Raw genomic sequence first — 25,335 nt, forward strand, 5'->3', positions numbered from 1 at the left:
ACGGATACATTCATGTATACACACTATATATATACACACATATACCCCTTTACACACATACATATAGTTCGTGGTCATTTTTACTCTCATTACATGTTTTCATCTCTCTGCTTGTTTTGTAGTTGTTCTGCAAATTTCCTTACTTCCTCTGGATCCGAGAATAGTCTGTTTTGTTGCCCTGGAATAACTATTTTAAGTACCGCTGGGTACTTTAACATAAATTTATATCCTTTTTTCCATAAGATCGTTTTTGCTGTATTGAACTCCTTCCTCTTCTTCAGGAGTTCAAACTTATGTCTGGATAGAAAAAAATGTTTTGACCTTTATATTCCAGTGGCTTTTTGTCTTCTCTTTCTTCATTGCTTTCTCCAATATATTTTCTCTTGTTGTATATCTTAAGAATTTTACTAAAATGGATCTTGGTTTTTGCTGCGGTTGTGGTTTCGGGGCTAAAGTTCTATGTGCCCTCGCTATTTCCATTTCTTCCTGTAATTCTGGTCTTCCTAGGACCCTGGGGATCCAATCTTTTATAAATTCTCTCATATCTTGCCTTCTTCATCTTCCTTAAGGCCCACTATCTTTATATTATTTCTTCTATTATAGTTTTCTATTATATCTATCTTCTGATGTAGAGTCCTTTGTTTTGTTCTCTGCACTTTTCTTGGAGCTGTCTGAGGGCAAAGACCATGTCAGTAGTTCCTCTGTTTGCGCGAAAGCCGCACTGTGATTCTGGGAGAATATTCTCAGCGACACTAGGTATTATTCTATTTAGGAGAATCCTAGCGAAGATTTTGCCTGCAATGGAGAGCAGCGTGATTCCCCTGTAGTTTGAGCAGTCTGATTTCTCACCTTTGTTTTTGTACAGGGTGATGATGGTGGCATCACGAAGGTCCTGAGGCAGTTTTCCTTGGTCCCAACAAAGCTTGAAAAACTCATGCAGTTTGACATGCAGAGTTTTGCCGCCAGCCTTCCAGACCTCTGGGGGGATTCCATCCATACCTGCCTTCGACACCGTGAGCAGGAAAGGGCTTTGGCAAATACTAGAGCACATCGGATGCCCCCCAAAGTTCCTCAACATGATTATCCAACTGCACGAAAACCAACAAGGTCGGGTCAGATACAGCAATGAGCTCTCTGAACCCTTCTCCATTAACAATGGCGTGAAGCAAGGCTGTGTTCTCGCACCAACCCTCTTTTCAATCTTCTTCAGCATGATGCTGAACCAAGCCATGAAAGACCTCAACAATGAAGACGCTGTTTACATCCGGTACCGCACGGATGGCAGTCTCTTCAATCTGAGGCGCCTGCAAGCTCACACCAAGACACAAGAGAAACTTGTCCGTGAACTACTCTTTGCAGACGATGCCGCTTTAGTTGCCCATTCAGAGCCAGCTCTTCAGCGCTTGACGTCCTGTTTTGCGGAAACTGCCAAAATGTTTGGCCTGGAAGTCAGCCTGAAGAAAACTGAGGTCCTCCATCAGCCAGCTCCCCACCATGACTACCAGCACCCCCACATCTCCATCGGGCACACAAAACTCAAAGCGGTCAACCAGTTTACCTATCTCGGCTGCACCATTTCATCAGATGCAAGGATCGACAACGAGATAGACGACAGACTCGCCAAGGCAAACAGCGCCTTTGGAAGACTACACAAAAGAGTCTGGAAAAACAACCAACTGAAAAACCTCACAAAGATAAGCATATACAGAGCCGTTGTCATACCCACACTCCTGTTCGGCTCCGAATCATGGGTCCTCTACCTGCATCACCTACGGCTCCTAGAACGCTTCCACCAGCGTTCTCTCCGCTCCATCCTCAACATTCATTGGAGCGCTTTCATTCCTAACGTCGAAGTACTCGAGATGGCAGAGGTCGACAGCATCGAGTCCACGCTGCTGAAGATCCAGCTGCGCTGGGTGGATCACGTCTCCAGAATGGAGGACCATCACCTTCCCAAGATCGTGTTATATGGCGAGCTCTCCACTGGCCACCGTGACAGAGGTGCACCAAAGAAAATGTACAAGGACTGCCTAAAGAAATCTCTTGGTGCCTGCCACATTGACCACCGCCAGTGGGCTGATATCGCCTCAAACCGTGCATCTTGGCGCCTCACAGTTTGGCGGGCAGCAACCTCCTTTGAAGAAGACCGCAGAGCCCACCTCACTGACAAAAGGCAAAGGAGGAAAAACCCAACACCGAACCCCAACCAACCAATTTTCCCCTGCAACCGCTGCAACCGTGTCTGCCTGTCCCGCATCGGACTTGTCAGCCACAAACGAGCCTGCAGCTGACGTGGACATTTATCCCCTCCATAAATCTTCGTCCGCGACGCCAAGCCAAAGATATCTATCTTCAGAGCTAACAGCTCATGTGCCTCTTTAACTTTTTTATTAGATTCTTCTAATTTCTCTTTTAAGTCCTCTACTTCCATTTCTACAATTGTTTCTCATTCTTCCATATTTTCCACTCTTTTTCCTATCTCTGACATGGCCACTTCCATTTTATTCATTCTTTCTTCTGCATTCTTAATTCTTCTTTTTATCTCCTTAAATTCTTGTAATTGCCATTCTTTCACTGATTCCATATATTCTTTAAAAAAAGATACATCCATTGTCTTGCTTTTCTCTTCTTCTTCCACTTCTTTCTGTTCTTCTTCTTCTTCTTCCTCTGGGTTGACCATCTGTTGTTTCCTTGTTTTCTTTTTACCCTCTTCTTTCTTGTTGTCGTTATTGTCTGTGTTCTGCACCTGCTGCTGTGCTGCAGGTGTCTCTCTCAGCTGTGGAGTCGACTCCGCAGCTGTTCCCCCCTCCCGTCAGTGTGTTTTTTTTCATGCACGGTTGCGCACTTTTACTCGGCTCCGCGAGCCATTTTTGTAGTCCCGAGGCCGGGACGTCCACTGACCTGAGGGAGCGGGCTTCTCTCTCCGCGGCGGGCCTCTTTGGACAGGTAAGGCCTTCACCTTCTTCTTCCGACATTCTTTCTTCCTCTTTTCTTCCCGTTGTTTTCGACTTTTCTCTCTTCGCTGCCATTTTCTTCTCACCTTTATTTTTACTTTATTATAAATTTCAATCTTGAACCTTTGTGCTTTGTGTGTTTTTTTTTAACTTTTCGGGAGAGGGCTGGAATTCCCTGACCGGCCACTACTCCATCACGTGACTCCTCCCTCTCAACCTGTTGAGGTATGCACCCAACATTATATTGTTGCCCTCCTAACATCCAACATAACGCAACAATTAACACAGGCTCGTTTAGGTTGCTATGAGGTTTCTCTCCTTGCTAACACTTCTTTGACATTGTACAGCTATACTACTATCAACCCTGCAGCTTTTCTAACTGAACCACCCGACACTCCTGAGCAGCCTGAACTGGCTGTTTTCAACGTAACAGACTGCTTACTTCGGCACGAGATGATTAAAAGGATCGATTGCTGTCAGAGGTGCCTGCTTAGTTTGTGGACAGGTGATCTCTATTGACAGCCATGGGCACAGATGCTCGGGTTATTGTCACAGATGATGAGATTTTGGAGTGTGCGGCCTTTTGGCCCTTTCCACCCAGCAGGCAGGATGATATGCCTTAACACATGCCTGCATTTGGCCACTGCCTGTCCATCACCATTTATACAAATTCCCGTATGCCTTTGGATGTCCCATGACTTTGGTACATTGTGACAACATCGCGGGTTCCTGACTTCCTCAGGGACCCTCCTGTTGTCAAAAGATATAGCAGTAATTAAGAGTGAGGCCCATTCAAAATCCAAAGACCTCATATTCCTGGGAAATGCAAAAGCAGATGAGGTTGCATGAAATGCAACTCTTACCAAAGCTCTTGTTGTAAGTGCAGAGGAACTGAACCAGTTACTGAATAGAACAGCCTTACGAGACATGGACTATGTGAAACAATTACAGCCTCTGAAACCCAAATGCATATGTGGTGGCAGCATGGGTGTGCCCATCATCCTACCACAGGACTTTGGCTCACCCCTGCCAATCAAGTTTGTGTACCTGACCTGTTTCTCCCGATCTTTTTGAATTTCGTCTAGACCATGACCTACCCTGGAAAGGAGGGAATGGTGAAAGTGGCATTACAAACATGGTGGCATTCTCATCTAAGTAAGGAAGCACAGAGAAATGCACGGGGTTGTGCAATTTGACCGAAAAACAACCCTGTAAGACAGGGATGCGGACTGGATCCTTTGAATGTATACAAATAGATTTATGGAGTTTCCCCAGAATACACAGTTATAAATATTGTTTGGTTATTATTGACCTTGTTAGCAGATGGATACAAGTTATTCCTACAGTCAACAGTACAGTTGAAACAGCAGTGGGAGTTGTACTGTAAGAAATAATACCACAGTTCAGACTCCCAGTTGTTATCAACTCGGACAATGGATCACATTTTACTGCCAAAGTGAATGAAGAACTGTGTCAGCACCTTAAAATAAAGCAATTCCACCATGCCCATCATCCCCAGGTAGCAGGAATAGAGAAGAGGACTAATGGCATTTTGAACAACAAACTGACCAAATTAATGGAAGAGAAAGGTTTTACTTGGCTGAAGGTGCTTCCTTTGGTGCTCTTAGAAATGAGAAGAACACACAGAAGGACCAGGATAACTCCAGCAGAGGTGATATTTGCATGCCATGGGTGGCGAACTACTAGAATATAGAAGTGTGCTTTGATTTGCAAGCCAAGCCCTTAGTGATAAGATGATCATCTATGTTCAAGAACTAATTGATGTTCTTAAGACCTTACATTTGCAAGTTAGCAACTTTCAGAGAAGGTGGCGATAAGGAAAGGCCCCCTCCAAAAATTAAGTCAGGAGATTATGTCCTGATAAGACACTGGAAGAGGAATAAGTTGGTGCCAAGGTGGAAGGGCTTGTTTCAAGTATTGTTGACTGCACTGTTATGTCCCCAAAACCCAGCAGCAACAGATATTCACCAAGACAAATGGTCACTTAAACAAAAGTTGCTTTTAATTATCTTTAAACATGAAAATAGAAACAAATTTTAACTTATGCATTATTATTAACTTATTATTACTTAACTTAACCTAACCCCCTTCTAATTCTAAGCGTATGTGTAAGTAATGTGTAGTAAGTTCAGAAAAGTTCTTTGATTCACAGTCCAATCTCACTTCTCATTCCTCCAAGTTCACTGGTTGCAGGCAATTCTTAGATTCTTAGAGTGTCCACAAAATTTTACATTTATAAAGTTCATCAGGCTTTGGTGCTCGAAAGGTAAATGGTTACTGCTCAGGAAGGTTCTTGTAGGTTTGCAGAGAGAGAGAGAGAGAGAGATGTGTTGTTTCAGGACATCCACAACTGAGGTACTTCCCTCAGTCACTCAGTGTCTTGCTAACAAAACTTGCCCTGTCAGGGTTCTCCAGATGATAACCTCTTTCTTTCAGGTCACCACAGAGTTCCTTTCTGTTCCACTTATTCCAAGTGAAACATTAGATAGCTGGTCCTCTAAGCCATCTTCCACTCTGGAGCTTCTGTTTCAGTTCCAGCAAGCTTCTACTGCTTGACACTAAATCAGAGACTGCTTTCTCTCTCTCTCACACACACACACACACACACACACACACGCACACGCACACGCACACACACACACACACACACACACGGAGACTGAGACTCAAACAGCTTGCTTGACTCTCTCCCTGCTTGCAAAACCTCAAATTTCTCCAGGAAACCATAGGAGTCAGCCTTTTAGCTTTTAGGTAAACAAGAACCCATCAGTGACCTCTCTGAGCACTCTTCAAAGCTCCTGAAAAAAGGTGTGAGGAGCCACTATGTCTCTGCTGTTGCTTTAAAGACAATAGTCCATTCATTCGACAACATCAGTCGAATTAACACCTACATGTGAAGTCTCCATAGGCACTCTTCAAAGTTTCTGCAAAGTCACTGACTGTGGACATGAAGTCTCCAGTATTTCAAATAAGATCTGTTTTAAAGTGTTTGTATGTAAACTACTCCAACCTTTCCCAATTTATCTCCCAAAAATATTTCTATATATTCTGTCACAACACCTAAAGCTGTGAAAGTTAAAGGGCAGCCATGGGGGACACAGCGTTCTGACTGTAAAAGCCTTGAATAAAAATAAGAAAATGTAGTTGTCACTCATTCATATGCAGGGTGTTGTTTAGGAGAAGCAAAATCTCATCAGGATAGAATACCTTCCTGTCACTGTATCACATTTATGGGAGAAAGTGTCACAGAAGGCATGCTGGGTTTGTGTGTAAATCCCCCAGTCAAAAGGTGAAGTCAATATGTACACAGTTAACCCCTTAAACAAAAGTGAGATTCTTACTGCATTCTCTACAACCAGAATTTACTATATTATCATGAAACAAGAGGAGGGAATGTAAAGGTGCTAGGGAGCTTCTATTGTAGAAAATAAAGTGACATAATTTTGTTAGCATTAACAAAGGGAAGTGGTCAGACATCGTGTGATTGAAACCATAAGATGATATTGTGAGAGACATCAAGAAGTAATTGTGGAATATCCAATCCAAGACCAGCTGCACGTAGAGTCTGATGTCAACCTTGAAGACTGTTTAAAGTAAACAAAACTCTATTGATTGAGTGGATATATAGCAGAAGGAATCAAATAGTGAAAGCTACTCCTCATTTCTGCTCCCCACTTCTGCTAATGACATACAATAAAAGATTGTTTGTGTTGCTCATTTGTTCTCCTGTCGTTTTATCCAGCGGAGATATAGCGCAGGTCGATATTAACAAACCCTCATGAGAAGCACCGTATTAATTTGGATACCGAAATTTTAACAAAACACTAACTCTTTTGCCTTGATAAACAAAGATTTATTTATCAAAATCATAAAATATCAATGATGACATTGAAAAAGTGAATATCTGCAGACGCAGTGATTGTAGTGAAAAAACAAAAAAGCTGGAGAAACTCAGCAGGTCTCACAGTGTGCATAAGAGGTGGAGATATATAACCAACGTCTTCAAGTTATGAGAAAAAAGCAGGCAGCCATCTAAATAAAAAAGGTTGGGTAGAAGGCTATTGCAATGCAAAGATAGAATCTTACCAATCTGTTTCACATGTAGATCTTACTTACCTCCTCATTTTCATACATGACTCTTCGAGAGGAGAATGGTGAAGGTTCCCACTTTCCCAAATCACAGACATCTTTTAGTGAATGGCCTCCACCTTCTTCATCCTCCTCCAGTAAGGGACTTCCGTAAGGGGCTTCCTCCTCTTCACTTGTTATCCTTTCCAAGATGGAATGCACAGCCGTTGGATTCACCTTTAATACGACCCTAGTAACAAATGTGTCTCATTCAGTACAGAGAGAAACATCCCAATTGCTATTAAACAGCAATAGAATCAAAATGACGACCCAAGTCACTCTTGGTCATATGATGGGATCATGGGATCAGAGCAGATGGAGGTGGAATGATATAGAGAGAGCGAGAGAGATCATTAAAATCTACTTTTGTGTTCAAGCTTTTGGATACTTGCCAAATATTTCAAGTCTGAGTGTCATATTTTCCCCAATTATCACTACTGTGACTGTAGAAGGATGTGGACATTGGACTACATTGAAGGTACTCTCCAAAGAGGCATGGTGTTCTACAGCCCAAAAAGAGGACCTTCAACCCATCATGTCCAAGTTTTTTATGTCATTTGCCTAATTTCAGCCCATACCCCTCCAAACCTTTCCTATCAATGTACTGTACAAATGTCTTTGAAAGATTAAACAGTATGTCTCTACTTCTTCCTCTGCCAGTTCATTTCATACATCTACCACCCTCTGTGTGAAAAAGGTCCCCCTCAGGTCTTTTTTAAATCTTTCTCCTCTCATCATAAATCTTTCTTTTTCAAATTTTTTTATTGGTTTTTATAATAAATACAGTACAATGAAGAAAAGGGAATTAAACTGAAAATACAAGATCACATATGTGTATATATCAAGATAAAACTTCAAACAGTATAAACTCTATCCCCCCTCCACTGCACTGGATGAAAGCAAAAAAAGGCATCAAAAATATTTATATATATTTTGTAGTGTTTGATTCACACCTTGAGTCAAAAAAAACAAAGGAAAAGTAGGTACATCTGATCACATTAAAAACATTTACATCAAATGAAAATAAGACATAAAAGGTCACCGTGTGTCTTCAAATTTCACTGATGAATCTAATTTTTTCTGAACTTAAACAGGACATGAGAGAACCACTGAAACACTGTTGGAGGTCTAGAGTCCTTCTATTTGAATAGGACGGCTCTTCTAGCCAACAATATAGTGAAGGCCACAACCCATTGCACAGATACAGAAAACCTCCCCATGTCTGGGTCAATAACCCTGAAAAGAGAAGTTACTGGATTGGGTCATAGCTCCACCTGCAATATAGTTGAAAAGATATTAAAAATTTCTTTCCAATAGATTTTCTAAGGATGGACAAGACCAAAACATATGTGTCTATGTAGCAATATCGGATTTGCATCTGTCAAAAGTAGGGTTAATATTAGAAAAGATACAAGCCAGTTTACCTTTGGACATGTAAACAAGATGCACCACTTTGAATTGGATTAATGAATGTCGGGCACATATTGAAGATGTATTCACTAGTTAAAGAATCTTGTCCCATATATCCTCCGATAAAGGTCTTGCAAGTTCCAATTCCCAAATCTTATTAATCTTATTGTGAAGCACTGGATGTAACTTCAATAATCTATCATATATAATTCCAATTAATCCTTTCTGAGAAGGATTCAATTGAAAAATATCAACTAGATCTGGTGGATATACAAATAGAAAATCCAGTAATATGGTATTTAAGAAATTACTAATCTGTAAATATCTAAAAAAAAGAGCATTTGGCAAGTCATATTTACTTGCCAACTGTTCAAAAGACATTAAACAACCTTCCTTAAATAAATATGCAAAATAAATAATATCTTTGATTTTTCCAATATGGAGAAGGATTGATCAATTATTGATGGTGGAAAAAAATAATTATGAGAGACAGCACTAGAGAAAACAAAGTTTTTTAAGTTAAATTTAAAAATTTTCTAAATTGGAACCAGATTCACAATATAGTTTGAGTATTGGATTAGGTATATCTTGGAAAAACTAAATGGAAGAGAAGTTCCAATAAAGAGGCCACTGAATACTGCTGTATAGATTTCAGTTCTAAATCTGTCCATAATGATCCAATTTGTCAGAATAAAAATTCCAAAAAGGTAGTTAATGAGTATTAACAGCCCAATAATAATTTTTTTTGTCAATGAAATTTACTAATTCTAGAGTTTTTATTCTTCCAAATAAAGGAAGAAACTTTTGAATCAATATCATTAAAAAAAATTTGAGATGAAAACTGGAATCGCTTGAAATTGATATAATAAATTTGGTAATATTATCATTTTAACTGCATTAATATGACCTATTAAAGATAATGATAAAGGCGGCCATCTAGGAAAATGTCAATCTCACAGACTCAAATAGAGGATAAAAAATTGAGTTTATAAAGTTCACTTTTATGAAGGTTTAATTTATATCCAGAGAAAGAGCTGAATTGAAAAAACACAGATAACATAATGGGGTAGATCTATCAGGATCTGAAATATAAATTAATAAGTCATTTGCATACAAAGAAACCTTATGAGTTACTCCATTTCTGACAGAGGTTCTAAAGCTAGATCAAATAGCAAGGAGCTAAGGGGACATCTCTGTCTAGTTCCCTGAAACAGGCTAAATAAAGAGGGTTTGTTATTATTACTAACCACCATAATATAAATCAATTTCATCCATGATATAAAGCCCATAAATCTCCTTAATGTTTCATAAATAGTTCCACTCCACTCTATCAAAAGCCTTTTCAGCATCTAGAGAAACTATACATTCTGGAATTATATCCGAAAGGGAATAGATAATGTTCAATAATCTATGGATGTTAAAATGTGAATAACGACCTTTAATAAATCCAGTCTGATCTTTAGATATAACAGAGGGAAGGATATTTTCCAACCTACTGGCCAAAATCTTAGAAAGAACCTTAAAATATACATTCAGCAAAGAAGTACATTGAATAAGAACTTTATCTTTTTTAGGAATCATTGAAATTGACAATTCACAAAAAGTTAAAAAATGGAATTTTCAAATTCTTTACATAGTTGAGGTTCAAGTAAATTAGTAAATTATTTTAAAAATTATATCATAAAGCCATCTGGACCTGGGGCCTTGCCAGATTGAAGAGAAGAAATAGATTGGGAAGCTTCCAACTCTGAAATTGGAGCTTCCAACAGGTTTTGATCTTCTGGTGATATTTAGGGAATATTCAATCATTGCAGAGAAATAGAATTATCAGGAAATTCAGATTTGTATAGATCTGAATGGAATCCCTGAAACAGTTTATTCATTTTAACATGATCAAAGTTTCCATCATTCTTACGTATCTTTGTAATTTGTCTTTTAGATGACACTGCCTTCAGGTGACTAGCTAACAATTTATCTGATTGCTCTCCATGTACAAAAAATTGAAATTTAAGTTTATGTACTTGATTCTTGATCGGGTAAGTTAATAATAAATTATGCTGAGTTTGAAGTTCTATTCTTTCCTTATAAAAGTCCATACTAGACGTCATAGAATATAATTTGTTGATCTCTTTAACTCTGTTAGTGAGTACTGTCAGTTCATTTTTAGTATGTTTACTAAGTCCAGCAGAATAAGAAATTATTTGTTCTTGTAAAAATGCTTTTAAGTGCATCCCAAATTATCAGAGTGGACATTCCTTCAGTAGAGTTGGTCTGGAAAAAGAAGAGATCTGACCTTTAATAAAGCTAAACGAATTTCTCATCCTGAAGCAGAGTGGAATTGAATCGCTATTGTTGAACTCCGGAAGTGACACTGGAAATTTCAACAGAAAGCTTTAAAGGCACATGATCAAAAACAGCAATTGTGTCATATTCACATTTCCTTATCGAATACACCAGTTGCGTATCAACTTTTTAAAAAAATTCTAGAGTATTTATGGTATACATGAGGGAAAAAAAAGAAAATTCCTTTTCCTTTGGTTGTAAAAATCTCCATATATTGAATAAACCATAATCCAGCAGGAAAGAGTTAATATAACTACCTGATTTATTTGGAAGCATCTAAATGGCAGAGGACCTATCAATCACAGGACTTAAGCAACAGTTGAAACTCCACCCATAATCAGCACGTTGTAGAGTTTGCATTACGCAAGTGTGGAGAAGAACGACACACACACCAAAGCCTTGAAGTCGAGACTGGTTTATTGCACTGGCCGTCACGCTTATGTGGGCCCAAGGTGCTGATGTCAGGCCCCCGCGTCATTGGAGTGCCAGCCTGGGATTGGCTGGCATTCCCACCACAGTTCCCCATCTTCTCTCTGTGCGGGAGGTCAACTGGGACGACAGTCGGTGTCACCCCCAGTCGCTGCATTCATTGGCCATTTTGTGGGTTGGTCCGCGTCTCCTTGTGCGGGTCGCTACATGACCCCCAGAACCAGCGATCATGTATACCATTGACTTGGGCGGTCTGCCCCTAAGTCGCGGGGGAGGAATGGAGATTGGCTAAGTACAGTCCAGATATGCCAGTTTCAGGTGGTCAATGGTAAAAGTCTCCTACTTACCACCAATGTCAAGGACAAAAGTGAAGCAATTGTCCTTGATGACCCTGTAGGGCCCCTCATAGGTCCAACCATGGGTCCAATACCTTATGGAAGGCATAGGTCAATGGCTTGAGATTAGTGAAGACCTTAAATTGCAACCTTCCAAAACATAACACAAGTGTCTTACTGCCAGATACAGTGCCAATAGCTCTCAGTCAAAAGTGCTGTATTTGAGTTCCGGCCTTCAATGAGTTGTTCCTGTATGCACCTTACCACTGTGCTCGAGGTATCAACTGTCAGAGCAGTAGGTACCTCCGGTCTGGGATGGACCAGGAGGGTGGTGTTGGCCAACGCCACCTGTAGCCCTTTTACTGTTCGTGGCTTGGTGAAGTACCAAATCGCCTTGACTTTTTCAAGGAGGGGTATAGCCCCATGTCTGTTTATTCTGTGCCCAAGGAAATAGTGCTCAGGCCGAATTGGAATTTTACAGGGTTTATCCCTGTACCCTTTACAGGGTTTATCCTTGCTAGCCCGACCTCACTCAACCAAGTGAATAGTTGCCTCAGGTAGATGGCGTGGCCTTGCAGCTGCAGCTAGCGATGAGAATAGATGAACGCAAATGGGAAGTTCCGGTCCACTGCATCCATCAGTCGTTGGAAAGCTTGTGCCACTTTCTTTAGACTGAAGGGCACATGGAAGAATTCAAACAAGCCAAAGAGGGCTATAATCGTGATCTTGGGGACGTCCTGGGGATGAACTGGGATTTGGTGGTACCTCCGGATGTGGTCCACTTTGGAAAACACCTGTGCCCTGTGCAGGTTTGCGGTGAAGTCTTGGATACCTGTTGGGTGTGGTAGCCTCGTTGAGGCAGCGTTAGTCGCCACATGGCCTCACCCCCACTGCTATTTGGCACTATGTGGAAGGGGGAGGTGCAGGGACTGTCAAAGGGCTGCACAATCCCCTGCTGCTCCATTTTCTTAAACACCTTCCTCGCTAGGCTGAGCTTCTTGAGAGGGAGTTGGGTGCCCTGGCAAAGAGTGCCCCCCCCTCGGTCAGAATGTGGTGCTTTACGCCACGCTTTGGCTTGGCCGCAGAGAACTGTGGTGCCAATATTGAGGAAAAATGTGTCAAGATGCTGGTGAATTTGTTGTCTTAAAGCGTTATAAAGTCCAAACATAGAAAAGGTTATCACGTGGGCCAACCTCCGCAGCCATTAACGGCGGTTGTGCAAGGCGTCAGGGTGGCTGGCATCAACAGACCTCCGCATCCCATCACTAATGACAGTAGCAGAATCGTCCCAGGGTATTAACTTGTCTCTCCGCTGGTCTTGGTCTTGCTGATATGGTCTACGATGGTGCTGGTGTCCTTCTTTGCTCTCCAGAGCATGTCCGCCCAGGCCACACCCTCCAAAGGTCGCTCAAGTCCCTGTCTGAGAGCAAAAGTTGGATATCCTTGGGCAACTACTCCAGAAAGATCTGCTCAACAAGAGGCAAGTCTGTGGCCCTTGGTCACAGTGGCATCTTGCTCATTAGAGCGGACAGGGCCGTCCCCCAATCTGTCCATATGTAGCAATTGGGCAGTGCGCTTGCAACGGGAGAGCCCAAAGTGCAGGTTAACAGCTCTTTGAGAGCCACGTATTTGCCTTGCTCCGGGTGTCGGTGGCAGCAATATGTCGAAGCTGGAACTGAGCCTCGGCCTGCTCAAACCATATGTGTGGCTGCAACACCCAAAACATTGGGAGCCTGAGTGAGACCGTGTAGATGATCGCTAGCTCTGCTTGATCCGTTATCTTCTGGTCCAACTGCCAGTTGGAATTGTCAGGGTCATCAATGTACCATTCATGAAGGACAACACACACACCAAAAATGAAGTCTAGACTGGTTTATTGCAATGGCTGTCACGCTTATATGGGCCCCAGGTACTGATATCAGGGCCCCACATCATCAGAGCGCCAGCCTAGGATTGGCTGGCGTTCCCGCCACAGTTCCTCATCTTCCTGCCATGCGGGAGGTCACCTGGGACAATGGTTGGTGTCACCCCCAGATCCGTACAGTCACTGCATTCATCGGCCATTTTGTGGGCCAGCCCACATCTCCGTGCACGTGCCACTACATTGTATTCATTCAGATTAGGTAGAGAATTAAAAACCTTTTGAAAAATTTCAGGACAGGTGATATTGGGAACACATATATATATATATATATATATATATATATATATATATATATGCCATTACCATCTTCTTATTTCCCAATGAACCAGCTACATTAGATAATGTATTAAAATGTACAAATGGAACCTTGGAATTAATAAAAATCAAGACACCTCTAACATTAGCTTGAGAAAGGCAGTGGAATTATAAACCCAAATTTTAAAAAAAACCCTATATTCATCCTCTTTACGAATGTGAATCTCCTGCGCAAAGATAATATCGGTCTGAAATCTCTTAAGAATATTAAATATATTTTTGCACTTAAGAGGATGATTAAAGCCATTCAAATTCCAAGAAATAAAATTATATGTATTTATAGTGTAGCGCGTGCTGCAGCAAGATGTGAGAGCAAGACACTTACACAAAGTGAGTACAGTCAATACTGATTTATTGACGGTTTTCCCTGGCTTATATAGGCCCTAGATGTACTGCTGCTTCCAGCGGTAATCTGTCTCCATCACTGGCATCACTTCATTTTTATTAATATTTACTTCGTAACCTGATACTAACCCATACTCCGCCAATCGATCATTTACTTTTTTATAAATGAACTTTCAGGGTTTGTAAGATATAGTATTACATTATCTGCAAAAAAAATTAATTTTGTGTTCTTTATCATGTATCTTAAAGCCTTCAATCTCATTATCACTTCTAATTACCTCTGCTAAAGGTTGTATAGCTAATGCAAATAAAAAAGGAGATAATGGATATCCTTGTCTAGATGATCTTTCCAACAGAAAGGATTTTGATATTTGTCTATTTGAAATCACTTTAGCCTTTGGAGAATGATATAATGCTCTTATCCAATTTATAAAACATCAGAATTCCAAAAACCTTCAGTACTTTAAATAAATAGTCCCATTCTAATCTATCAAATGCCTTTTCTGCATCTAAAGCTAAAGCCACTGATGGCATTTTTCTTTTCTGAGCCATATCTATTCAACAAAAATCTTACAATATTATCAGCTTATCTTCTATTTTTAATAAAACCTATTTGGTCCATGTTAATCAATTAAAGCAAACATTTAGCTAATCTATTAGCTATTTATTTGGACAAAATGTAATCATCAGTATTCAATAATGAAATTGGTCTATAGGTGGAAGCAAAGGGTCCTTATCTTTTTTTTTGGAATAAATGTTATTAATGCAGTTTTAAACGACTCAGGTAAGTCCAAAAGATCTTCCATTTGTTCTTACAATCCCATAAGTATCAGAATTAATTAACTCTTTAAATTCATTGTAAAACTCCAGAGAGAAACCATCCTCCCCTGGAGCCTTATTATTTGATAAGGACATCAAAATATCATAGAATTCTGTAACTGTAAATGGATTTGTTAATTCTGTCTTCTCTTCTATACTTAACTGTGGTAAAGTAATTTTGGACAAATATTCATCTATTTTATTCCCATCTTTCAAAGATTTTGATTTATATAATTTCTTATAAAATTTCATAAACACGTCATTAATACCTTGTGTTTTATAAGTAAGATTATAATTGCCATGCTAAAATTTTATGTGCTCTATCTCCCAATTCATAATATTTTTGTCGGGCCCATTTTATATCTGTCTCTACTCTCTCTGTTTGTATTGTATTGAGCTTCAATTTTTTAAAATCCAACATTTTCCTTTGTTCATCATTCCCTCGATTTTGTAATTCTTTTTCACTCTTTATTATTTCCTTTTCCAAAGAATTAACTTCCAGACATATATTCTTTTTTAACCTTAGCCATATAACTTATTATTTGTCCCCTTAAATAAGCCTTCAAAGAATCCCATACCACAAATTTATTAGTTACAGAATGTTCATTCAGGTCCATAAAATTTTTTTATCTGTTGCCTTATAAAATCGCAAAAATCTTTCCTTTTCAACAATGATGCATTAAACCTCCATCTATAACCTATATTTTGCTCCTCCAATAAAACTGACATAACTGAAGGTGAATGGTCAGACAATATACATGCTTGATATTCATTACCATGAACTCTTGACTGAAGATGAGAGGCAATTAAAAACATATCTATATGGGAATATGTCTTATGCCTATAAGAATAAAATGAATAAACTCTAATATCAGGATGCATCTTCCTCCAAATATCAACAAGTTCATTTCATTCATAAATTTTTTCACATCCTTTGCACCTTATTTTTAACCATAATTCCTCCTGATCTATCCAACTTGGAATCAAATGTAAAATTAAAGTTTCCTCCCATAATTATTTTCCCTTTTGCATTAATTAACTGCATAAAAGCATCATGTATAAATTTTCCATATATATGCATCAAAGTCCAACATTCAAAATATATTTTACAATTTATCATTACATACCTCCCCACTTTATTAGTCATTACATCCAATATTTCAACTGGTAGACTTTTATTTATTAATATTGCAACTCCTCTAGCTTAGAATTAAATAAAGAAGAGAATACCTCCCCTACCCAGTTTCTCTTTAATTTCGTATGCTGTTTCTGTTAAAACGAGTTTCCTGTATAAAAGCCATATCTACCTTAGTTTTTTTTCCATATAATTCAATAACTTTTTCTCTTTATCAGACTCTGAATTCCATTAATATTAATACTAATAAATTACAATTTCCCTGCCATGAGACATCCAAGTTCAAACCTATAATCCCTCCAGCATCCCCCTCCATCTCTCCAACCAACCCAACCCTCTCCATGTATCTTGCATCTATAAATGGTTCAGGTTAGAAACCAAAAAAAAGAAAAAAGGATAAAGAAAAACCCTAGAGGCGTGTGATGTTAAAGCGTCTCTATCACGCTGAACTATACGGGATGCAAAACTAGTTGCATTAGTGCCCATGACAGCATTGTGGTCAACATCACATTCCTCACTAACTCACTCGAATCACCATACCATCCCTTACTATAAATTTATCAATATACCTTTTAATCCATTAATCTTATCCAGTATATTAGATCACACCCAGTATAGGTTAAACCTTCCTCCCTTTTTTAACCCTCTCGAAACACAATGTATTTTCAGTTACAGCGAAACATCTCAGTTATATAATAAATTCAGGTGTCTTCGACCATCTGCTGATCTTTAGCAGGCAATGAATCGGCATATACCTTTGCTTCATTAGGCACAGTAAAAAAAATTATTCCTACCTCCTGGGATGAATACTTTCAGAACACCCGGATATCTCAAAACAAAGGGATTGTAGCGGCTGCTACACAAACAGAAACACACCACTGGACACGGTGGAGGTTCCAGTTGAACTGTTTATTTGAATTTCACGTGCGTCCCTTTAAGGCCAATGGGAGTTCACACCACGCAGCAGTGATGTCACTGTGTTGCCTGGGGCACTAGCTGTGATCTAAGCCATGAGGCAATGAGCAAACCACGAATGCGCCATCTTTCTGCAGCTGCCCCGCTAGCACAGAGGTACAAACGAGGCCGGCTCACTCACAGAGATGTGCACCGCCACACAACCCCCCCCCCCCCCGGAACTGGATTACATGTCCCGCTGCTTGATCGGCCGACCCCTCCATTTAGGTTGGGCTGTCTGCATGGGTTGGTCTAAGTCCACGTGCACCAGCTTCAGTCGGTCAACCGTAAATTGTTCCTCCCTGCCCCCGATGTCCAGAGTGAAAGTCTTTCCCGATCAGTGGAGGACCTGGTACGGGCCCTCGCACGGGCGCTGCAGGGGAGGTCGGGTGTGGGCCACGCCGGATGAACACAAACTCCACTGAAGCCAGCTCTTTGGAGATGTTCGCTGGGTTCTTGCCGTGGTGGGTCGGTGGTGGGGGTGCCAGCAAGGCGAGTCTGTTGCAGAGGTCCACGAGAAGGGTTGGGATCTCACCTCATGGTAGAGCATCGTGGAGACAGAGGTGATTTGTCTGAGATGAAACTGCGCCTCCACATGCCGAAACCACATGTGAGATCAATGGGTCTGGGGGTGGGAGAAGCGTTGATCGCCGACGAATCCATGTTTGGAGACCAGATAACATCTGGGCTCTGCAGGGTCACCAATGTAGCAGCTGCTACACACACGGAAACACACCACTGGACACGTTGGAGGATTCAGTTGAACAATTTATTTGAATTTCGTGCGCTCCCCTTTAAGGCCAACGGCAGTTCAACCCCCATGCAGCGGTGACATCACCACACTGCCCGGGGCGCGAGCTGTGGCCTAAGCCATGAGCCAATGAACAAGCCCCGACAGCACCATCTTTCTGCAGCTGCCTCGCCAGCGCAGAGGTACAAACGAGGCCGGCTCACTCACAGAGATGTGCACCGCCACACAACCCCCCCCCCCCCGGCAAAGTGGGGTCAGTTTGCTCACAGAAATGTGCGCTGCCACAGCATAGCCTTTTTTCCACATCTTTAACTGGATTAAACTCCTTTCTCTTTTTCAACAAATCAAAACATATCTGGATTTTAAAAAATCTTATTTCCATTGTAAATCAAAGGTGATTGTCTCTCTTTAGCTTGTTTCGCAGTCAGCTCCAATATCTTCTCTCTTACTTCATATCGAAGGAATCTGACAACTATTGGACAGGACCTTTGGACAGGCTGATGTTTAGGTCTCAATGCCTTATGGGCTCATTCTATCTCCAAATTCCCTTGAAATGCAGCCTGACCCAAAGATTCCGGTATCCACCATTGCAGAAATTTCTTCAAGTCTTGACCCTCACCCACTTTTTTAAGTCCAACAATCTTGATATTGTTCCGTCTGCTGAAATTTTCCAAAATGTCTATTTTTTGCATTAACCGATCATGCTTTACAGCTGCTTCTGCTTGTACTTTCTACACTTGATCTTTCAGAGTTTGAATCTCAAATTAATTTCCTTTAATTTTTCTATCCACTATTTCAAATCTAGTGTCCACTTGTTACATTAATCTTTCCATCTTATCACCATTCTTCCTGATTTCATCAGTTAACACTTCCATGGATTGTCGAAAAAAGTCTAACGTTTGCTTTAATTCACCAGAAGATAAAGAAGCTTCTGCACCTTTTTCAGCTTTTTTCTTGATTGTCAGTTGTTCTTGTTCTTTCCTTTGTTTTTCCAGGTCTTCTTCTTGATCACTGGAGCTGTGGATGTCTGGAATCTTTTTCAAAATTTCCTCTTTTTTTTGTGCTCTGCACATGGAGTCATGCATGCGCAGTCATTTCTTCGCCCAAAGTCGGCGGCCATTGTCAGGGCAGACCTTGTGCAGCAGTGTCCAAGGTCTCCCCGGCTTCTGGCCTCTCTCCTTTGGATGTAACCTTATGAACAGCTCCAGGATCCTTTCTTAAGGTCGGCCTCTCTTCCTTTTCTTGTTCTTTTTCTTACTTGGTTTCTTGTACAGTCATAAGTCCATCGCCCTTCTCTGGTGGCATTGTTAATGTCTATATGTCTTCAGACAACTCTTTCATATATTTTCTGTAACTTTTATAACCTTTCTGTCACTTTTTCTCAACTTTTTCAATGAGAGCAGGGATTATCAGACTAACCCCATGTCATCACGTAGCACGCCCCTAAATGTTTCTTAAATATTAAAATTGAGCCTGCATTCACCACTTCAGCTGGCAGCTCGTTCCACACTCCCACCACTTTCCGTGTGAAGAAATTCCCCCAAATATTCCCACTAAACCGCTTCCCTTTCACCCTTAACCCATGCCCTCCAATTTGTAGCTCACCTATCCTCAGTAGAAAAGGTCTATTTGCATTAACTTTATCCATCTATACCCATCAGGACAGCACAGTTAGCGTAGGGACGGCACAGATAGCACAACGCCGTTACAGCGCCAGCAATGGAGACTGGGGTTTGAATCCCTCTCTATCTGTCACATCCTTCAATGACTGCACGTGTTTTTCCCCAGGGGGTCCGGTTTCCTCCCACTCTTCTAAACGTACTGGAGATAGGTCAATTGGGCGTAACTGGGTGGCACGGGCTCATGGGCTGAAAGAGCCTGTTACCATGCTGTAGGTCTAAATTTAACATTTATAATTTTATATACGTCTATCAAATCTCCCCTCATTCTTCTAAGCTCCAGGGAATAAAGTCGTAAGTTTATGCGTTTGAATCTATCTTGGTATCTTTGTGAAAACACAGGTTGTGGAAGAAAAGAAACGGGAATAATTGTGATTCAGAGAAACCAATACAAATGTGCTGTGGAATCAACACCTGTCCTACTAAGAAATGATCTGGAGACTGGACATCGCAAAGTACTTCTTCAATTCATGCCAAAATGCTTGGATTCAAACATCACTTCATTAGGAATTAGGCGAAAATGCTCCTTTCACAACCTCCAAGTTTTCCAATGTACTTTTCAGCCCAATGAGAAACTTTAAAAAGAACTAGTCCCTGTTGTGATACAGGAAAATGGAGTGACACCTACCTTGGCCAATCAAACTTGCCGCTGTTCGAGGCCGACAGGTCTCCATCAGCACCATGTAAAACTTTTATAAAGGTGAATGATGGAGTCCCAAGATCCTCCTGAAGCTTACCTAAGATAAAGCAAAGATTAATAAGTAATGTCCCCAGTGTGAATGTGATCCACAGCACTGGCTAAATACAATCTGTTGGAGGAAGTCCACCTCAGTTCTTTCCCACTGGTGTTGTTTGACCCACTGAGCTTCTCCAACAGACTGTGGTTAGCTTCAGATTCGAGCATATGCTGTCTCCTCCCCAGAGCGCTGTAATGTCCCTAAAGCCACATCCTTGCCACATCCTTGAATCTCCCAGGCCCTCCTGTGTTGAACAGACCTTGGAATTACTTTTAGGGGAGACAGCACGATAGTTCCAATCTCGTTCACAAAGTACAGTGCTTCCCAGCAACGGACATCCCGTTAGGCTCAGACATGGATGTGCAAGACCAAAGGCTCTCCACCTTCAGCAAAGGAAGGATGCACAAAAGATTAAGAAAAGAGCGTTCCATCACCAGAGAAAAATAGTGGACAGCGTGGGCAATTTGCAAATAAGCTGCAAACTCCAGAGAGACAAATGACACTGGACAATGAAGATTTTGCTTCCTGAACATTTTTCGGTGTATTTTATGGCTTGTAGGCTGCTGATCATGAAAATCACCTTAAAATTTTCCTATAACATACCACTTTTTAGATATAATCTATTTTGCCATATTTTAAGTGTCATTGAAAATTCATTTTATGTACTTGCATATTCAATGATCAGATCAGCCATGATCTTAATAAATGGCAGAGTAGGCTCGATGGGCCGAAAGACCAACTCCTGCTCCTATTTCTTATGTTCTTCCCTGCTGATGTAGTCAGTGATGAACATGATGAAAGGTTTCACCAGGACATTATGATCATGGAAAAGTGTTATCAGGGCAACTGGAATCCATTAATGCTGGTTGTCTATTTTTGGTCACTGACTCAAGAGGCATCAGATGCTGAGTACAAATAAAAATCAGTGGCAAAACATTTTTAGTCAGTTGTTCTAAAGTGTCAGCATCATCATGCAATTAAACATGCTAAATTCAATAAAAGTTAATTTAATGTTTCTCCAACATCCTTATGTGATGCAGCAAATTTGAAATTGTCTTTGTTCAGCTTGAAGTTGTTTATCATAATCCCCATTGTTTTCCTCAGGAAGTGAACCTTTTGAGGAAAATTGTTGTCCAGTGTTACCAATTCGCCATGGCAGGATTTGAACCCCAGTGAGCTGGCTAAATGGTCCAATGATATCAGAAATGCTCTCTCATCCCTCAGTAGATATAATATGTGTACAATAAAATCTAGCACTTCTTTAAAACAATTAATACAAAAGCAACAACAACGGCCACTCAGCTCACCAAGGAGCTCCTTGAAAGTGAGTTCAAGTTTCAGTTGCTCGTGGGATAAACTCCCGCAGAACTCTGTCTTAAATTCCAACTCGCTGAATTCCAGGTGTAAAATCTCCTTCTGAAGTGACTTCTTGAACCAAGGCCCTCTCTCCTGGTCAGACCGAAGGTCTGGGATTGGGAAGCGGATGGCCATTTTGAACATGGGTGTGGTGAGTTGCATGGACATTCGATAGTTGGCCGGAGAGCCAGAATCATCTCGGAAAACTTCTGTAAAAGCTCTCTGCTGCAAAGGGAAGCACAAGCAACGTCACAGTGAGACCATCACCCAGGGTATTACATGCAGTTCTGGTCACCTAGCTATAGGAAAGATGTCATTAATCTGGAAAGGGTGCAGAAAAAATTCATAAGAATGTTGTCGGAACTGGCAGGCTGAAGTTAAAAGGATAGATTACCATTTTCTCCCTAAAACATGAGGCTGGAGTTCCTTATAGAGGTATATAAAACCCTGAGGGGCATATATAAGATAGATACATTATAGAGGTTTATAAAACCCTGAGGGGCAGAGATAAGATAGATACATTGTAGAGGTGTATAAAACATTGAGGGGCAGAGATAAGATAGATACATTGTCTTTTCTGCAGGAAAGAGTCTAAAACAAGAAGATACAGACAAGCAGAGAAAGGATAGATTTAAAAGGGACTAGAGGGGCACTTTTCTCAGAGAGAGGGTTTGGTATATGAAACAACCCACTAGAGGAAGTTGGAGAGGCAGGGACAATTAAAAGGTACTTAAATACATACAGAAATATGGAAGTATATGGGGAAAATACAGGGAAATAACTTGGTAAACATTGTTATTGGGGTGAATGGCCAGTTTCTGTACTGTAAAACTCTATGATATGGCAGTAAGGAGACTGCTCCTCTAGAAATGGATAGCACACAAGACTCTATGATCTCCTCTAGATCTAAAACATCCTGAATATCTGTGCTCTTCAAATTTTGAGTAATTTCCCAAACCTGAATTGAATCACTGGTACCCCGAGCTTGAACTGCCAAAGCTCTGAGCTCTGGAATTTCACTCCCTCCATTGCAAGAACATTTCACTCCCTCCATTGCAAGAACATCCTTCCTTAGATAAGGTGACCAAAACTACACACAATACTCCAGGTGGGGTCTCACCAAGGCTCTGTACAGCTGCAGTAAGGTATCCTTATTCCTATACTCAAACCCTCTTGATATGAAGGCCAACATACCATTTGCCTTTTTAAACGCCTGCTGTACCTGCATGCTCACCTTCAGTGACTGGTGCACAAGAACCCCTAGGTCTCTCTGCACTTCCCCATCTATTGCCATTCAAATAGTAATCTGCCCTCCGGTTTGTATTACCAAAGTGGATAACCTCACATTTATCCACATTGTAGTGCATTTGCCATGTATCTGCCCAGTCCCCCAATTTATCCAAATCACACTGGAGCTTCCTGACCCCCTCTTCAGTGCACACAGTCCCTCCTAGCTTAGTGTCATCTGCAAATTTGGAGATATTCCATCCAATCCCCTCATCCAGATCATTAATGTAAATTGTGAACAGCTGGGGACCCAGTACAGATCTTTGTGACACCCCACTGGTCACCGCCTGCCACTCAGAAAATGAGCTGTTTATATCCCAACTTTCTGTCTTCTATCTACCAGCCAGTTCTCATCCATATCAATACCTTTCCTCCAATCCCATGAGCCTTGATTTTGCATGCCAGTCGTTTATGTGGGACCTTATCGAAGGCCTTTTGGAAGTCCAGGTACACCACATCCACTGGCCCTCCCCCATATATTTTACCTGTCACCCTCTCAAAGAATTCCAATAGATTTGTCAAGCACGATTTACCTTTTGTCAATCCATGTTGACTCCGTCCGATCCCTTCTCTGCTAGTCATATGCTCCGCTATTACATCCTTAATAATGGATTCCGTCATTTTGCTCACTACTGGTGCAAGGCTCACCGGCCTATAATTCCCCGCTTTTTCTCTACCCCCTTTTTAAATAGTGGGGTAACATTAGCTACCCTCCAATCCATGGGTACTGATCCAATCGAGTTTTGGAAAATAATTCTTAAAGCATCTGCTATCTGAATGGCCACTTCCTTAAGTACCCTAGGATGTAGATTATCAGGCCCTTGGGATTTATCGGCCTTCAATTTCCCCAAGACCATGTCCTTAGAGATACTGATTTCTTTCAGCTCCTCCCTTGGATTAGTCTCTTTGTTTCCCAACATCCTTGGGAGGTTATTTGTATCCTCTCTTGTGAAAACAGAACTAAAGTAAGAATTTAATTGGTCTGTCATTTCCTTATTCCCCATTATATATTCCCCTGATTCTCACTGCAAGGGACCTTTTTCACCAATCTTTTCCTCTTAACCATCTAACCATATAACCATTTATGGAGCGGAAACAGGCCATGTTGGCCTTTCGAGTCCGCACCGGTTCACTGATTTTGTGCACTCTCTTCAGGCTTGACATATCTATAAAAGCTTTTGCAGCTGGTTTTTATTTTTGCCTCAAGCTTACTTTCGTAATTTATTTTTGCCCTCTTGATTAATCCCTTTGTCCTCCTTTGCTACATCTTGAACTGTTCCCAGTCTTCGGATTTGGTACTTTTTTTGGCCAATTGATATGCTCTCTCTTTGGACCTAATGCTGTCTCTAATTTCCCTTGTTATCCACGGTTGAGTCACCTTTTTTGGTTTATTTTTATGTTAAACCGGTATAAATGATTTCTGCAATTCTTCCATTAGATCTGTGAATGCTTTCCATTGTCTATCCACTGTCAACCCCCCCATTAACACCACCCAATCAATCTTACTCAACTCCCGTCTCATACCATCATAATTCCCTTTATTTAAATTCAGGACCTTAGTCTCGGTTTTAATTTCTTCACTCTCCATGACGAGTGAGAATTCGATCATATTGTGATCGCTCCTACCCAAAGGGCCTCGTACAACAAGATTGTTGATTAGCCCCTTTTCATTACATAATACCCAGTCTAAAATGGCCTGCTCCAGAGTTGGTTCCTCGACATATTGGTCTAGTAACCATCCCATAAACATTCAAGGAATTCTTCCTCCTCAGTGTTTTTACTAATTTGGCTAGTCCAATCTATATGACTCAAGGTCCATTTTCAGCTGGCATGGACATAATGGGCCAAATGTTCTCCCTCTCTGCCATAACTTTCCATGATCATTCCCAGTAGGACATTGATTTTATGACTGTATGCTGAATGTAATTGTGCCCACAAACTGACCAGATTGATGTGTTTGTTAAATGAAGTGTACATGTGTGATGCCATCATCTCTGTCGTCGCAAGGTTCTGTGGCTGCAGCAATGAGTTGAGTCTGTCCACAATACTGATGTCCAATTCCGAATGAATCAAGCCGAGCTCAATTTGCAGGTCTGCTTTTTGTGGCACCGATGTCAATCTCCCTTGACTGCCCTGAAAATAGAGAGCACATCAACCATTGTCCTAGCTATTGAACTGGTGAATGTGAGCACCATTTTGACTTTTAAGAAAAAAATTAGATAGGTAGGTGGATGGGAAGGGTATAGAAGGCAACGATCTTGATGCAGGTCAATGGGACGAGGCAGAATAAGAGTTCAGCACAGAATAGATGAGCCTAAGGGCCTGCTTTTTGTGCTGTAGTGTTCTACTGTTCTAACTCAGGACACAAGAAAGGAAATGCTGCTCAAGATTCAAGCATAAAAATCTAGATCAA

The 25,335-nt window shown here is 40.9% G+C and overlaps 1 protein-coding gene across 17 annotated transcripts in view; it reads right to left on the minus strand.

Annotated features, from left to right (window-relative positions):
* Positions 1–25,335, minus strand: part of LOC138753182 (autophagy-related protein 2 homolog B-like) — a 245,827-nt gene that overhangs the window by 150,549 nt on the left and 69,943 nt on the right. For all 17 annotated transcript variants that reach the window (XM_069915817.1, XM_069915816.1, XM_069915821.1 and 14 more), the window contains 4 exons: positions 24,867–25,055; positions 21,587–21,860; positions 20,171–20,279; positions 7,092–7,293 (listed from right to left, as the gene is read on the minus strand). In XM_069915817.1, coding sequence (XP_069771918.1) covers positions 7,092–7,293; positions 20,171–20,279; positions 21,587–21,860; positions 24,867–25,055 — 774 coding nt within the window. The remainder of the gene's footprint in view (positions 1–7,091; positions 7,294–20,170; positions 20,280–21,586; positions 21,861–24,866; positions 25,056–25,335) is intronic.

The sequence above is a fragment of the Narcine bancroftii genome, chromosome 2 (genome assembly GCF_036971445.1).
Source record: "Narcine bancroftii isolate sNarBan1 chromosome 2, sNarBan1.hap1, whole genome shotgun sequence".
In the NCBI taxonomy this organism is placed as follows: domain Eukaryota; kingdom Metazoa; phylum Chordata; class Chondrichthyes; order Torpediniformes; family Narcinidae; genus Narcine; species Narcine bancroftii.